The following is a 16,397-nucleotide window of genomic DNA, read 5'->3' on the forward strand; positions in this document are numbered from 1 at the left end:
GACTGGAATATCAAAATGTGTCTATAACTGAGAATTGATGTTTAAACAATTCGTCTTTTCAAAGGAAAATTGGAAACATAAGTTGGATTACTAAATGTAGAATTCAAGTTAGCCATGTTCTTCTAAAATACAGGTGTAATAATGAGCTTGACAAACGAAGACCATGTTGTTACAAGCTTTGTCAGCTGGAACCAAAACATATTCCTCATGTAACCTATCTAATTGTTTTATCACTTCTGGTTTACTAAACACAGAAGGATAGATGAAAAGTAGTTTTGATTTAACGTTTCTCATACGAAATGTTTGTATTCCTATTCTCCTTTTTATCTTTTCTAATTTTTGGGAGTTGAACTATGTTCAATCTCCCTGGGTCATCACGCACTTTTCTGCGCAGTAATTTGTATTGAATTGTATAGTGGTCGTCAGTGGGGGTTCTGTGTCAGCTGATTTACTCCTAGGTAAATCAACATAAACTTTTATAAACATCCGCCATTAAATAATCCATGTAACTTTTCTGAATTAATCTAATTTTGATAATTGACATGTAAATAAATGCAATGATATTGTATTCAAATCAATTTGAATACAAGATTTCGATCAAATTGATACTGATAGACATAGAAAAATAAAAGATAAGGTTGAAAATTGTCGTTTGTAGCGCAGCGTCACCTATAAACATTGATAGGGAAACGAACGACAACTGCACACAAGCCCTATTGACACCGTGGCGCGAAATATCGAATATGGTGCGAAACCTCAGAAAATTTACAAGAAATAACTCTACAACATTGTGTATGTGTATATATTTGGGATTTTTTTTAATGTGATATAAAAGATGCTTGATGTTACATGTAGATTGAATTAAAACACGTCATTCCCAGTCAACAACTTTCGATTGGGATCGGAATACGAAATAAAATTTCTTATATCCGGTGGCAAAGTGAAACTGCTTCATGCTTCAAGTTATTGAATTACGTAGTAATTGCACGTTACACATTAGAGAACTGTTCCTTTTAATAAAGGAAGTCACAAAATAGATACAAAATGAGTGTACCTTATTCATTACTGTTACCGAGCTTTCGTCGACTATAATCTCGAAATGGCGTGTTTCGCTGCGCTTGATGACGGTAAGGTCCACATTTTCTACGTGAGTAGTGTGATATTTGTTTATGAATTTTTTGCGCATACATGGTATGTCTCGACTAGGAATAATGGAAACTTTCTCACCTATGTATGTAAAGACATATTAATCTCTATTTTTAAAAATGTAGAACACTTTTATCAAATGACAATGTTTGAAAACGCTTAGAGCCCCGATGTCAGAATTTCCTTTTCCAAGACATCAATATGTCAAATTCATTATCCTTTTTTAATAGTATGTACCATATTTTGTACCAGTTATCCATTTTGAATCCCCTATTACAATGGGATTTTGCTGCACTCTCTAATGTTTGAGTGGATGTCATGAGTGTTTGTCAAACAGAAATTTTAAGAGCATGGGATAAGGTGCTGCCATGTATTACTTCACTATCAAAGTTTAACCCAGTTGCCACAATGTTGAATTTATGCTGCAAAAAGGATTGGAAATTGCTCTGGTCAAAACACATTGTTTATTTGTCTACTGATGAAAGAGACATGAGGATTCTCCCTCACAAACTGAAAAAAAAAAAAGTTATGGATCTTGTACATGTATAGTTTATTGATCACTATAGATTTCCAGCATCACAAGTCTGATTCCACTATATGCTTTCCATACTGTCAGGTTCATTCACCCCCTGTTTGAGCCACAGTATAATATCCCAAATACCTTGGCAATAAATAACATTATTTGACTAGTGTTTCATTTTTAGCGGAGTTGCGATGAAGTCGAACTCGGCTTATGATCTGATGAAGTGCCTTTGGGCGGGCAGGCGGGCACGCATCAACATTTCATTTCCGCACCATAGCTCTTGAGCAAATTATATGATCTCATTCAAACTTAGATGGATTGTCACCCTCAGTAAGATGAGGAAGCCTATCGATTCTGGGGTCACTAGGTCAAAGGTCAAGGTCACTGGCTATAAATAGACTGAAATTTGGAGAAAATTTTGTTTTCGGCACTATAATGTTTTAACAAATTATAGGATCTCAATTAAACTTAGATGGATTATCGCCCTTGATGAGACAAAGAAGCCTATTGATTTTGGTCAAGGGTTAAAGGTCAAGGTCACAAAGGATTTAAGTCGGCTGAAATTTATGTACGCAAAATTTTGCTCCCTGCTTGATAATTCTTGAAAACTTTTCTGCCGGTTCCCTCTATGCCCATTCCTTGTGCAACTCAGCTTGTGCATTTCCGATGCCCGACAATTTTTAATTTTTTTGCATTTCATTTATTTTGAGTTATTATACAATTATTTTCCATTCCATTGATCCTCTACAGGACTGTAGTATACTCAGGTGACAGTTTAGCATATTGGACTACCTTTTCAAGTAATGAATCCTTAGAATTAGCTATAACTAGGATTAAACTTGAATGTATATATACAGGGGAAAAACTTCTTCATAACTGCAAGGCATTGATAACCATATTGATTTGAATGTTTGGGCCATAATATGTGGTCACATTTTTCATGAGAATATAAAGGGGTGAAATTCTAGAAAACAACAACACGACTTCAGTTACTCGAGGAGCGTTGTGGTCCATGGGCCTTCCATTATCCATGTTTGCTGTTGTAACGCTTTGAAAAACAACAACAGTTGATTTGTATCTAAAATCATGATAATATTCAGTCATTTATTCCCCTCCCCTTCCAGTGCTGTCTGTTCTAACTGAATTTCCACAATGTTCAACTCCCACGAGTACTTTAAGTACTTTGATTTTCATAACATTCTAGACTCTCTTAATCCAATTATCTTTCGTCCCGCGCAGTTTAGTACCACGATGTAAAAGCAGCTTTTGTTTACAAAATTAACGACGAAAGAGTAAGTTAATTCATTTTTATTGCAGTCAGTACATTATTGTTTGATTAAAAAATGTATATGAATTGTAAATTTATAGCTTCATTGTTTCTTTTGTTTGTGGGGGACGAAACAGAAAGTGAGACATTTAATGTGTCTATAAATCCACATTAACTATCTCTTAGTTAAATCAATTCCTTTTGTACAATCTACACGAGTTTTGTCACACCGGCTGATGGTCGTTGTAACCATTAGATTTTCGTCTCTAGATGACTCTCTAGTGTCGGAGTCAAAAAAGAAGGCTATTTGTACCTGTCACTCATCTGACAACTTTACACTTAAACAGATGATCGTCATTAACATTTTGTCCTTATACCACGTGTTTTCAATTACAAACTACTCAAACGTGTTCACTGAACGGCCATAATTCATTTTGTGAATAATGTAGTCATACAATTAACTTCAAACACTGGTCTTCACATCCTGGGTTAAGAACAACACACTCCGGTAATGATAAAATTCTGTATTCATTGAACCTTTTAAACTTCTTTAAAGAGTGTCTTGTAACAGACCATATGAGTGACACGCAAAATAACAAAGTATGCTTAATGATTTTACAGTGATTAGCAAAAACTAATTTCTTTAAAAGTGTCAATTACCACTACGTAAGCACACTGGAGGTGCTGTGACTAGCAAAAACCTCTAAACTGTGATAAAAATCAACACAGTGCCTCAACAGGAGACAGTACATGATAAACAATTAATTATAGGTGTGATAATCATCATATTGATTTACGAATACTCTGTAGTCTACCATTTTATCAAAATAACTGAGAAACTAAAATTGAGTGTATACTGGTTTCAGAATACCCTACATGCTATCATTGTATCAAAATACCTGAGAAACAGTTATGGAGTAGGCCCTATAAATCATATTAATTTTCAGCGTGTTCACGTTGTAATGGAAACCGAGGTAGTAAATTACTAGTCCTTTATTTGTTTTTCATGCCAAAAAAGTACCACAAAGTGCACCCCCGGGAGGACACTGGATTCCTTAACTGTGCGACCAAAGGAAGTGTCCGGTTGTGAAATATGAGACCCAAGGAGAATACATCGTGGGTCAGATAACTTCATACCTACTAACTGTAACTTAATGTTAGGTTAATCATTCTTATAAAAAGAAAGATGTTTATCTCTTAAAGTGCAAACAGAAAGACGCGTGTAACATTTTTATTATCATTACCTGTACAAATATTTATATGTAAGTAATTTCATTTGGTTTCGAAAAAGAAAGAAATCTTAAAGTTATGATAAATATGGATTTACCACAACAACATCTCATAAATATAGAAATTTTGACGATATTGAAATTATGAGGTGCAACCTCACTGTTCGTTATCTTCATCTTTTCAATTAACCAACTTTAATTTGCGAGATTAAAATTTAAATACGAGGACTTGAAAACAGAATTTAAGACATGCAAACCTACCTGTCGTTTGGTGAAACATTTTGTAAGGTGCCTGCAGTTAATGAGTAATTATAAAAGCGGAATGTTGGTGTACATCAAACTGTCGCCTAGCACGGGCCGTGTCAATTTCTTCTCAGCACCTCCTCCGTCTCCCCTGACGAAAACAGAGGCGGATCTCTTCTCCACACTGCACGAGATCTAACAATACAGGTGATTTCCTTCATAACAGAAACTTAACTAGAAGGTGTAGACACAGCGACAGGCGAATTTCCTATTATCTAAACCACATTATCTATCATAAAATTTTATATCTTTCTATACATCGAACAATTACATTGAAAAAAGTATAAATTTATTTGTCCTTTATAATCGAAGACATGCAGAAAATAATTGCACATGAACTGATCAATTTCCAACGCCAACTTTTGAACTATTTTCTGCAAAATGTCTTCATCTTATAGATTTTACGATGCAGATGAATCTAACCACGATATGTGTATAAAAAATCATTTATGACAGCAATACGTGCAATATGTGCATTAAAAAAGCGAGACTTATACAAACAGGGGCATCCCCTCGTGATATGCCATACAGTGTATGTTACGATGATGATATTTCCGCATGTGTATATTCACAGGGTTAAACGCGTAATCGGCTATACGGTTGTTATCGGACATTCGGTTGAAAGTGGCTTCTAACTGGTAAGTTTATTTGCTCAATATCATTTTGATTGACGTTTTTTAAGGATTTGCGTTGAATCTTAAATATGAAAAGTCAAGAAAAATGCTTTGATGTATTCTATAATGATGGTGTAGAAGAATAGGAAGTTTACTAGTGTAGAATTTACCAATTTTGTTAGGCATTTTGGTCACAATTTTTATTGTATGTAAACGCAGTCCGAGATTTTTAGCAATTTATAAACCATTACTTACTATCAACAATATAACATATGATCAGTGTCCGTTAACCACTCAATGAGTTGTATATGAAATAAAATGAGGTGGAAAAGACTTCTCTTCTAATAAGAAGTGCAATTTATTTGCCTTTTTGCTTTTATAAACAAGTTGTATGATTTCTTCATCGGGTTTTTGCTTCTTTTCAATGTATATTACATTAAAGTTAGATTTTTTTAAAAAAAAAATGACTATCAGAAACAAAAATACGTGGAATTCTGGATCTTTTTATCTTATAACAGAGACATATCATACTCTACTTATGATGACAAACTTAATCAGGCTTAAATTGCAATGTTATTCAAATAAGTGTGAATATTTGAATTAATGTAGGTATATGTAGTGTGAAATTCAAAGAATGCAATGAAAATGAGAAATGTGTCGAAAGAGAAAAATAATCAAACAATCGGGCAATAACCAGTCCTATAGCATAATAACAAATGGTCAGTGAATAAATGTGCAAAGTGCATAACAAAATGCCTTTTTTGCATAATTATCGGACTAAATTGCATTGGGACCAAATTGCATGTTATGCATGGTCAGAAAACATGCCATCATCTGTTAGAAAATGACTGTACCATCAAGTTAGGGTTTAATCACCATGGAGAATGGGGCGTATATTTATTCCTGTCCATCCATATCGATTGAGTTTTATGTTAGTGTGTTTTAGTGTATGTGTCAGCCACTATATATTCTATGTAGAAATTAATATTTGTTACATTTGATTTACATGTGGTTTGGTCTTTGGTAGGTAGTACATCAAGGTTTAGTTCTTATTAGGTTACTGTAACATATACATGTATTTTCGCTTGGGTGTCTCTGTAATATTACGAATTTTGGTCATTTTCTCATTGTATAGCCTTGGTATTTCACGTGTTAAATCATTAATGACTTATTGCCTGTATTTAATGCCGTTACATGTGCAATGTTCTACTTTTTTCGAAATGGCACGTCGACAAGCTACAGTAGTAGCACGTGAAATCATCCATGGTATCTGAAATAAAAATATAAAATTCGGATTCAATGAGGGCTTACATTTTTTAAAATGATTTCAAAAATTCACATTTTTTGGAATTTTTATTTTACTCGATCATTTATAACTTGACATCAGTCCAAACCCCCTCTTCCTAGTATAAAAGCATACGGAAGACCGGGTTTCGAATACCGGCCGCGACAAACCTGGGTCGTTAAAACAGGTAGTGTCAGTGCCATCGCCAAACGCTTGGCATCAGGTGTGAGTGTCACGGGTCCCCTGAGATGACCTTAAAAACGGATGTCCCGTGTCACAGCAGGTGTGGCACGCTAAAGAACCCTCACTGCTCAATGGCCGTAAGTGCAGAGCAAAGGCCTAAATCTGAAGCCCTTCACCGGTCTTGGTGACGTCTCCATATGAGTGAAAAATTCTTTTGATAGAATCAATCAATTGATCCTAGTATAAAATGCCCCATACCTTACATGTACTACCTTACTATTTCGTCTGACAGCTAAGCACACATATACAAATTGCCCGTGTGGATCCAGGTTCGAGGAAGTCCTCAATACCCTCTGTTTGTAGTAAGAGGCGACTAAATGGGACAGTCCTTTCGACGAGACCGTTGAAACCGAGGTCGCGTGTCACAAAGTGTGGCACGATATAGATCCCTCCTTGCTCAAAGGCCATAAGCGCCGAGCATAGGCCTAAATTTCGCAGCCCTAGTGACATCTCCATATAAGTGAAATACTCTCGAGAGGGACGTTAAACAATATATAATCAATCAATCAAATTGTCACCAGAAAAACTCGTTAATTTCTATTAGATCCATCAGCTCAGTACCCAGCCGATGGAGATGACGCAATGCTAATACTATGAATATAAATCTCTATTACTTCGTTCCGGACACTTAACAACTCGAGTTTCAAGAATTTTCTATCACTAAAACACCAATTTAGTGTCTAGTTAATGCTATATAAGGTATTTTGAAACACAATAGATTCCTTATTTCCGATAACATAAATTCTGAAAAACCGAATTTTCCGATAACATTTACCTCATTGTCGATAGATGTTTTTATCCCACCCGATGTTTTTAATCTCTACTGTTCTCTTACTGTAAGTTTATTTCGATCTACATTATGTATTACTTCCTAAAGGATTATCTAAGTTTAAAAATGCAAATGAATATCCCGTCTTGAATAAATACAATTCTTTACTGCTTTAGTATCACATTTTTGGAAGATTTTTACAGAATACATAACGAAATTTATATTTTCGGTGTTCTTAAAACTCTTAAACGGGAATTGCTTGAAGTTAGCTTTTAGCTGTTGAAAGGATGATCATAAACCTAAGTAGTATTACAATTACCGCTGCATAGAATGTGACTTTATCATCAAAAACCTAGGTTTCCCAAACATATAACATCATTGAACCGAATGTCCGATAACGCGTTTACCCGTGTGATACTCTATATCATAAGGAATTTGGGAATATCCCTATCAGGATTCTGGAACTTCTAGTTTAAAACTTGAATGTCATCAAAACAGCAGTATTTGTGTACAATGGAAGCCTTGTATAGCATTTATTGTTATTCCACCCTTTGTTTTTGAAAAATAGGGGACATATTGTTTTGCGCATGTCGGTCGGTCTCTTGATCGGTAGACAATGTCTTGTTCGCTCAATATCTAAAGAACCCTTTGATTGACAGACTTCAAACTTAGTGTGCTGGTTGTCTCTAAAGAGTAAATACCTTTTCTGTTTTCAGGTCACAAGAACAAGGGTTACGTGTAAACTGGATATAATAAGATATTGTCTGCAGAATATCTCGAGAACACCTTGCTTAACATATATCAAACTAGGTACATTGGTTTCCTCTGAGAAGTAGATGACTCCTGTAGCCAGAAAGAAAATGAAGTGTTCGCAAAGTACGGCAAAGGGTCTGGTGTCCGCCTTGAGGTTCTAGATTTTATGAATATATCACCTTTTCGTTTTCTTTGGTTTGTTTTTGAGTTCATAGTTGATAATTTGAGATTCAAAAAGGATTAAATTTGATTGAATGGGCATTATAATGTTGATTAAATTTTAAATCTGAACTGTATAACGCAGTAATTTTTTAGTTTTAGGTACAAATATCTTAACGACAGATCCCTCTCTGTCTGTCCCTCTCTCTCTGAAAATGATGTGTACGCAATTGCGTATCGGCAGCTACATGTACGCGCTTATCAAAGGTCAAACTACTCTGGAAATTGAGAACAAAGGTCAATTGTCAAACTACTTAGGACAACTTAGGATAACTCCGTTTACCTGATCAGGATATGGGGCTCACGGCGGGTGTGACCGGTCAACAGGGGATACTTACTCCTCCTAGGCACCTGATCCCACCTCTGGTGTTCCCAGGGGTCCGTGTTTGCCCAACTATCTATTTTGTATTGCTTGTAGGAGTTATGAGATTGATCACTGTTCGTTGTCTTCACCTTGCATAGTGTCCGTTCAATATCTTGAGAAACTACTCTGGACATTGTGGTCAAAGATAAAATTACTCTGGATTTAGGATATTGTCTACTGAGGATTTTGAGAACTCTTCCCTCGACAGACATCAAACTTCGTACACTGGTGTCCCAAAAAGAGTGGATGACTCGACTTGGTTTTCAAGTCACAATGTCAAAGGTCATGACTCAAACGATTGGTTGATTAAAAATGTTGATGCAGTATCCTAAGAGATCAAACTAATTTATCATGGGTGCCTCTGACAAGTAGATGACCCATACTTTTCACTATAGCTACAAACATTCTAAATGTAAAATGAATCCTTTTTAATGTTACCACACGAAGGATAAGTTTCTAAAACATATGTTTTGTATTATGACATTTCTGTTTTCCCTTAAACGTTCTGATTACAGCGATAGTATATTGTAATACCCATTCATAAACGTAGATGGATTCGATTTCATTGTGTATTACCTAAAGACAATGTCCATATAAATTGACATTATTAATAAATATATTTGCATTCTTTTAAAACAGGTGAAGATAACGAACAGAACTCCTATAAGGATGAGACCCCAAAAACCGAGGTCACATACCACAGCAGGTGTGATACGATAAAGACCTCTCTCTGCTCAAATGCAGTTAAGTGCGTGTATAAGCCTAAATTTTGCAGCCCTTCACCGGTAATGATGACGTCTCCATATGAGTGAAAAAATCTCGAGATGGACGTTAAAAAATATACAATTAGTCATGTGAGGAATACAAAATTAAGAGTTAGGCAAACATGGGACCTTAGTTCTTGAGGTATCATCCGAAGAACCGCCCCAATTTCTATCATAATAGATAAAGACTTAAACGTTTATACTGAAAAGGTGAAAATAACGAATAATGACCATTTTCATAACTCCTAATAGAAATACAAAATTAAAAGTTGGGCAAACACGGACCCCAGGATATACCAAAGGTGGGATCAGGTCCTAGCAGGAACAAGCATCCCCTGTCGACCAGCCACACCCACTGTGAGCCCTATAATTTGATCAGGTAAATGGAGTAATCCGTAGTCAATATCAGTGTGTAAAGAACGGCCTAACAAGTAATATGAAACACATCAAACAGTGATTGAAAATAGAAAATATCCATTCTATTCTGACATCATCTGCCTCTCGACTGATCATATTGCGTATGTTGAATTATTTAAATCATAGGATGAACCTCGATACTTGAATATCATCTAAAGATGATGATATTAAAGTACACCCACCTCGAAATTTGATTCATGAAACAAAGCTACATACAACTGTATATTTCATACATATGAGAAGTGAAGATAATGAACAGTGATCAATCTCACAACTCCTATAAGCAATACAAAGTACGTAGTTGGGCAAACACGGACCCCTGGACATACCAAAGGTGGGATCAGGTGCCTAGGAGGAGTAAGCATCCCCTGTCGACCGGTCACACCCGCCGTGAGCCCTATATCTTGATCAGGTAAACGGAGTTATCCGTAGTCAAAATCAGTGTGCCAAGAACGGCCTAACAATCGGCATGAAACATGTCAGATAACATTTGACTTAATGATAGGTTGTATTGATGAACTAAATCGTTATAACGACCATAGAATTTGCGAAATGCTGACTTCAATCGAGATTGTTGAAACCCATGTACCATCAACTTGTTTGTCAGTAGCTTGTCTCGATTTAAAAACTGACTATACGCAGAACAAGCTCTCTTGTGTATCGAATCAGTTGAGATATATAAACACCATATGCAGGTGATAATGGAATATTGCTACATAAATATGGGAAGTTGACGATGGAGAAGCTGAGATCATCCCGTTTGTCATACAGTTGAGTTGTCACTTTGCCGTTAATGTCTATTTTCAATAAAATATCTAAGTATAAAGCAGAAGTGGACAACCATGTGGTGTCTTTTATTTCACAGGGATATATAGAATCGACATATGAATGAAAGTTATCATTGTTAATAGACAAAACGTCGTCGATATATCTAAATGTCAAATTGAAGAGATTTCTTCTTCTCGCGTAAGTTTTTGAATAAATTCTGCTTCATATGAATATAAATAATTCTTATTTCATCTATGGTTCGGACAAGCCACTGAAATGTAATATGTACTGTTGAGAAATTGATGACAAAATGATGATGGTTGACACTTTTATGTCACAAGCATATCAAAGTTATTTTTATAAACTCCCCAATTGTCAGTAGAAATTAAAATACATTATACAATTTACTTTGTTACCATGATTTGCATTGTTTATAGAAAACGATATACATGTAACACCTCATATCTTTACTTTATTGAAGTTCATTAATCTACCTATATCAATAATTGCGGAAAAGTTTTCTTTTACTTCAGCATTATTTTATGCGATTGTAATATGGAAGAAAAACATCTTCAGCCGTGTTAATTCTGAAATATACCAGAAAAATATACATCAACATGGAAAACGCGAGCATATTTGAAAAACAATCAAATTCCCCCGACAAAAAAGATTCAATTGGATATGGTAATAATTCAAACTGCTTTACATAAACCATTTCAAAGACATTACAAATGCACCTAGGCATCACTTTCTGTTGGGAGATCTTAGTTCCGCTGTTGTTAAGAAATCTACTTCAATTTAATCATATCACACAGTTCTCCGAATGTACTTGATGTGAAAGATATCTCAGGTAAATTTATTGCAAATAATTTGAACAGGATTTTTCGCAGTAATCTGCAAGAGATCAATATTTTTAAATAGATCAATATTTTCAAACTTGTCGTATTTATTCTAGTCGACCTTGCACCGTGCATTCCTCTCTGTGCAGTAGAGGTAACACACCTGGAACATTCGCAGTAGCTTACAATTTTAAGGATATTTAACGCTACTTTAAATTGCACTGCAAGAAAAATTTATTTCAGTAGATATTTGTAAAAACGTATATCACAATTTGAAACACAGTTACAGCGACACATCAACATACTATGTTCCGTTCCATACAGCGAACAAATGTTGTAGTATATTGAAATAGTACTTCACTCGGTATATTACTTAGCGACTGTGGAAGTACTACTAGTATATTAAATTAGTGCAACACTTCATATGTTACTTAGTGATTATGTAAGTATTACTAGTAATGAATAGTACTACACTCGATAAGTTACTAAGTGATTATGTAAGTACTACTAGTATATTAAATTAGTACAACACTTGATATGTTACTTAGTAATTATGTAAGTATTTCTAGTACAAGGAATAGTACAACAGTCGGTATGTTACTAACTGATTATTTAAGTACTACTAGTATATTGAGTTAGTACTTCACTCAGTATATTACTTAGCGATTGTGTAAGTACTAGTAGTATATTGAAATAATACAACATTTCGTATGTTAAGTGATTATTTAAGTACTACTAGTATATTGAATAAGTACTACACTCGGTATGTTACTAAGTGATTATCTAAGTACTACTAGTACACTGAATAAGTACTAGGATCAGTACGGTTACACACGGTATGATCTACATACATGTTTAAAAAAGCAGTACAACCAAATAATATTCACGTTCATATTCATTATAGAGTTAAAGTATCAAATCAATGCAATTAATCAATTGGAATTTCATATTGATTACTTCTTCAATAATAGAAATTTAGTTGTTTTATTATACCCGTATCGATTCTATGTATTTTCTGGGGGGGGGGGGGGGGGATGAAAATAACGAACAGTGACTCATAAATCCCCCACATAATACAAATTAAGAGTAGGGCAAACAAGGATCTGCGGACACATCAGAGGTGGGATCAGGTTCCTAGAAGGAGTAAGCATCCCCATTCAGTCCTTTATTGCGTATCGAACCTGTCTTTTTTCATTCATATATGCAAAAATAAAAATATCGTACGTATTAAAATGAAGGCGGGATTTCCGGTTATCAAGTAATACATACCGTAATGCGCGCCTTAATAAGTAATTAAGTATATGTATATGTTAATGAATTAGCTATTGCTGATTATCCACCAATATCAATTATCAATCAATATATATACTATATTGGAGTGTCTAGAACTCATTTGGCTAAAATTCATTTGGAATTTTACAGATCATTAAAATTATTTTAAATACCATAAGTGTAGAAGTTCAAACATTGTTGAAGGAATTAATCATGTTGAGGTGGTTTGTACATATAGATGCATTATGGGAAAATAAAAAAATGAGATCAGGGTTAATCTTAGCGAGATTAGGCTTGGCTGCGATATTTTTACTAAAGCCTACACTGAATCTCGCTACAACCTTCCACCATTAATTCAAGTTCGCTGAACATGGCTGGTTGTCATAATATAATGAGCCTTTTTCCGAATGAACATTAAGTTTTAGCATCTTTCTATTTTTTATTACAATGTAGTATATCACTTTTCAAATATGAAAAGGTGACGATAACGAACAGTCTCATAACTCCTATAAAGAATACAAAATTAAGAATAGGGAAACATGGACTCTTGGGCACACCAGAGCTGGGATCAGATGCCTAGAAGGAGTTAGCATCTCCTGTTGACCGATCACACCCTCCGTGATTAAATCACACAAGCGTAGTTTTGCACTGAATTTATTCAGCTCTAGTTGTGCAATACATATATCTGGCCAATCAAAGGTTGTCATAGTCGTGGTAAATTCATCCTGCTTGAAAATCAGCATTGTGAAAAAGGAATTCTTAGGATTTACTATGAATTACAAATTCAACTGTAAATAAATAAATGCATTACAAGTATGTGAAGTAATTGTAAAAAGTACACGGGTGATCTTTGCACACACAATGGAGACGACGGAACCCAATAATGTAGGCGAATTCCTGTAACCTCTACCGTATGCATAACTCCCCAAACCGTAAAACATTCGTACAAACGAGACAATTTTTGGAACTGGCCAATTCATAGAAACTTATCTACGTTAGCGGATCTAAACAGCAAACATTGCAGGAAATCTTAAATCTGACAAGTTATAACGGAGATCACACGAAACACAGGTATCCCAAGGTGTACAGGCAGAGGGTATATAAGATTATCTTCCTTCTTAAGAAATCATTCTGAAAAGGAACGTGATAGAATGAAATGCATTAAATCCAAAGGACAGCGCTATAATGAGAATGATAATTCTTATTGCTTTGTTAATTGGCTGTGTCCCCATGACATGGGCATTTTTACCCTCCAAGGAAAGCACTGACGGGCGAGCAGATTACACCCATGCCAGCATCACTCAGGCCGCCATCTACTATGCTACTGCTGACGTTATAGCTAACGTCATAGATCCGGGAAAATACAACACTTCTGATCCCGACAGCACCATCGATACTTACTTCGGTAATTTTTTTGTTTTTTATGCATCGATTACTTAGATGAGGTTACAATAACATCAAAAAGGGAAAAGGTCGACTTTTTAATTGCAAAATATCATTAGTCGTAATATTACTTACTTGAGAATTATTTACTGTTATGTGTCAGATAACTTGTCATTTTTTTCACCTCTCAGACCGGGACGGACTGATTCACTTTGCTAAAACGGTGATTGATATCGTGAACAGCAACAACGAGGCCCAGAGAATTTACAGGGATGACGCATCCAGGACGATGAACTGCGAACAGATTGTTGCGGGTAAGACAATATCTGTATTCTATTTTTCAACAATTTATCTTAAATGTGGTGGGGAGTACTTAGGTCCAATTGTATAAAAGTTTAGAAATACCTGTCTTTGACCCCCCCCCCCCCCCCTACAATTCCAGCAAACACAATCAACAAGACAGTTTTCAAAGAAGATGAATGAATTATTTCGCTGTGATTGTTTGATAATAACACTTATTATATAATTTGTAAGAGTCTCAACGGTCAAGTTCACTGTTGGTATATGTGATCGCTGAAAAGATACGCATTCAGAAGACCGGGATTCGAATCCCTGCCGCGAGAGACCTAAGTCGTTAAAACAGGTAGTGGCAGTTCCATCGCCAAACGCTCGGCATCAGGTGTAAATGTCACGAGTCCTCGGAGATGACCTTAAAAAATGCCCCGTGTCACAGTAGGTGTTGCTCGCTAAGGAACTCTCACTGCTCAATGACCGTAAGCGCCGAGCGTAGGTGTAAATTTGAAGCCCTTCACCGGTCTTAGTAACGTCTCCATATGAGTGAAAAATTCTCGAGAGGGATGTTAAACAAGATACAATCAATCAATCAATCAGTCTGAAATGATACAAAACAATGGGTAGTTTTCAAGTACAAAGACAGAAAATTGTTGGTACATGTACTATTCAAATTATTTACAACATTAACGATGTCATTGGGTCATTACATTTTACCTTCGTCTGAATATTCAAAACGTTACACATTTATCTATACCTATATTCGTTGAAATTTGTTAGGAAAATAATGCCAAATATTGAGCAATGTGTCATTACTACTAGTAGATGTGTTATAAATTAAGTCGGTCCACAGTTATTTAGAAAACTTTATTTAACTTTCTCCTTGTCGATATCTCATTATACATTGTTACAGCACAATCCCTTAGTCACTTCAAACCTCACGCTGTGTCATCTTCCATGACCGATGCCATTTACATTAAATAATGCTAATAGAAATGATGCAATTATCTTCATATTTGGAGATTTAAACAAAAGTGAATCAGCCAAAACACTTGATAGTATGTTAATGCTCATGACACATTATATATATAGAATGAGATGTAAAGTCTGATAATGAAGTAAATAGTGTGTTAAGAGCTTTAAAGCAAATTGCATATGAAACTAAATAAATTATAGATTTCAATACCAACTGGTCCTTTATTATTGATGATCTTTAATTCTTTCCCTCTAAATACGACATGGGGCTCACGGCGGGTGTGACCGGTCAACAGGGGATGCTTACGCCTCCTAGGCACCTGATCCCACCTCTGGTGTGTCCAGGGGTCCGTGTTTGCCCAACTATCTATTTTGTATTGCTTGTAGGAGTTATGAGATTGATCACTGTTCGTTATTTTCACCTTGCATTATATATACCTGTACAATTAGATGATTATGTAATATTGTGATATTAGATAAATGATCTAGATATGTTTGTCTTCATGATAATATATGTTCATCTATTATCATCATATATCTATCGCTGTTTTTGGCTATAATAGCTCTAAAACTTCATTGTTATTTCGGATTTCAAATATTGCAGTTGAGCATCACTGAAGAGACATTATTTGTCGAAATGCGCATCTGGTATATCAAAATTGGTACCGTATAAGTTTTACATTATGACCCCTGGGTCGAGGCCTCTGCTGGTGGACTGTTAGTCCCCGAGGGTCTCTACAGCCCAGTAGCTAAGTACTTCGTTACTAGCTTGAAAATACGGATGTATATTTAATTGCTGTTATAAAATTTAGAAATTAATTTCAAAATTAAGGATTATCTCCCTCATGCACAGCTCTTATCCTTAGACGAATTTGACTCCACCTTTTTTTTTTGGCACGCTGTTTTTGGCTATAATAGCTCTAAAACTTCATTGTTATTTCGGATTTCAAATATTTCGGTTGAGCATCACTGA

General features: G+C 35.3%; 1 protein-coding gene across 1 annotated transcript in view; it reads left to right on the plus strand.

Moving 5' to 3' along the window:
• Positions 1–13,903: 13,903 nt before the first annotated feature.
• LOC125647088 (uncharacterized) overlaps positions 13,904–16,397 on the plus strand; it is a 44,100-nt gene continuing 41,606 nt past the window's right edge. Inside the window, exons 1-2 of the mRNA XM_056141841.1 lie at positions 13,904–14,180; positions 14,350–14,472. Of these exons, the coding sequence (XP_055997816.1) occupies positions 13,961–14,180; positions 14,350–14,472 (343 nt within the window). The 5' untranslated portion in view covers positions 13,904–13,960. The remainder of the gene's footprint in view (positions 14,181–14,349; positions 14,473–16,397) is intronic.

This window comes from Ostrea edulis, chromosome 6 (assembly GCF_947568905.1).
Source record: "Ostrea edulis chromosome 6, xbOstEdul1.1, whole genome shotgun sequence".
Classification (NCBI taxonomy): Eukaryota; Metazoa; Mollusca; class Bivalvia; order Ostreida; family Ostreidae; genus Ostrea; species Ostrea edulis.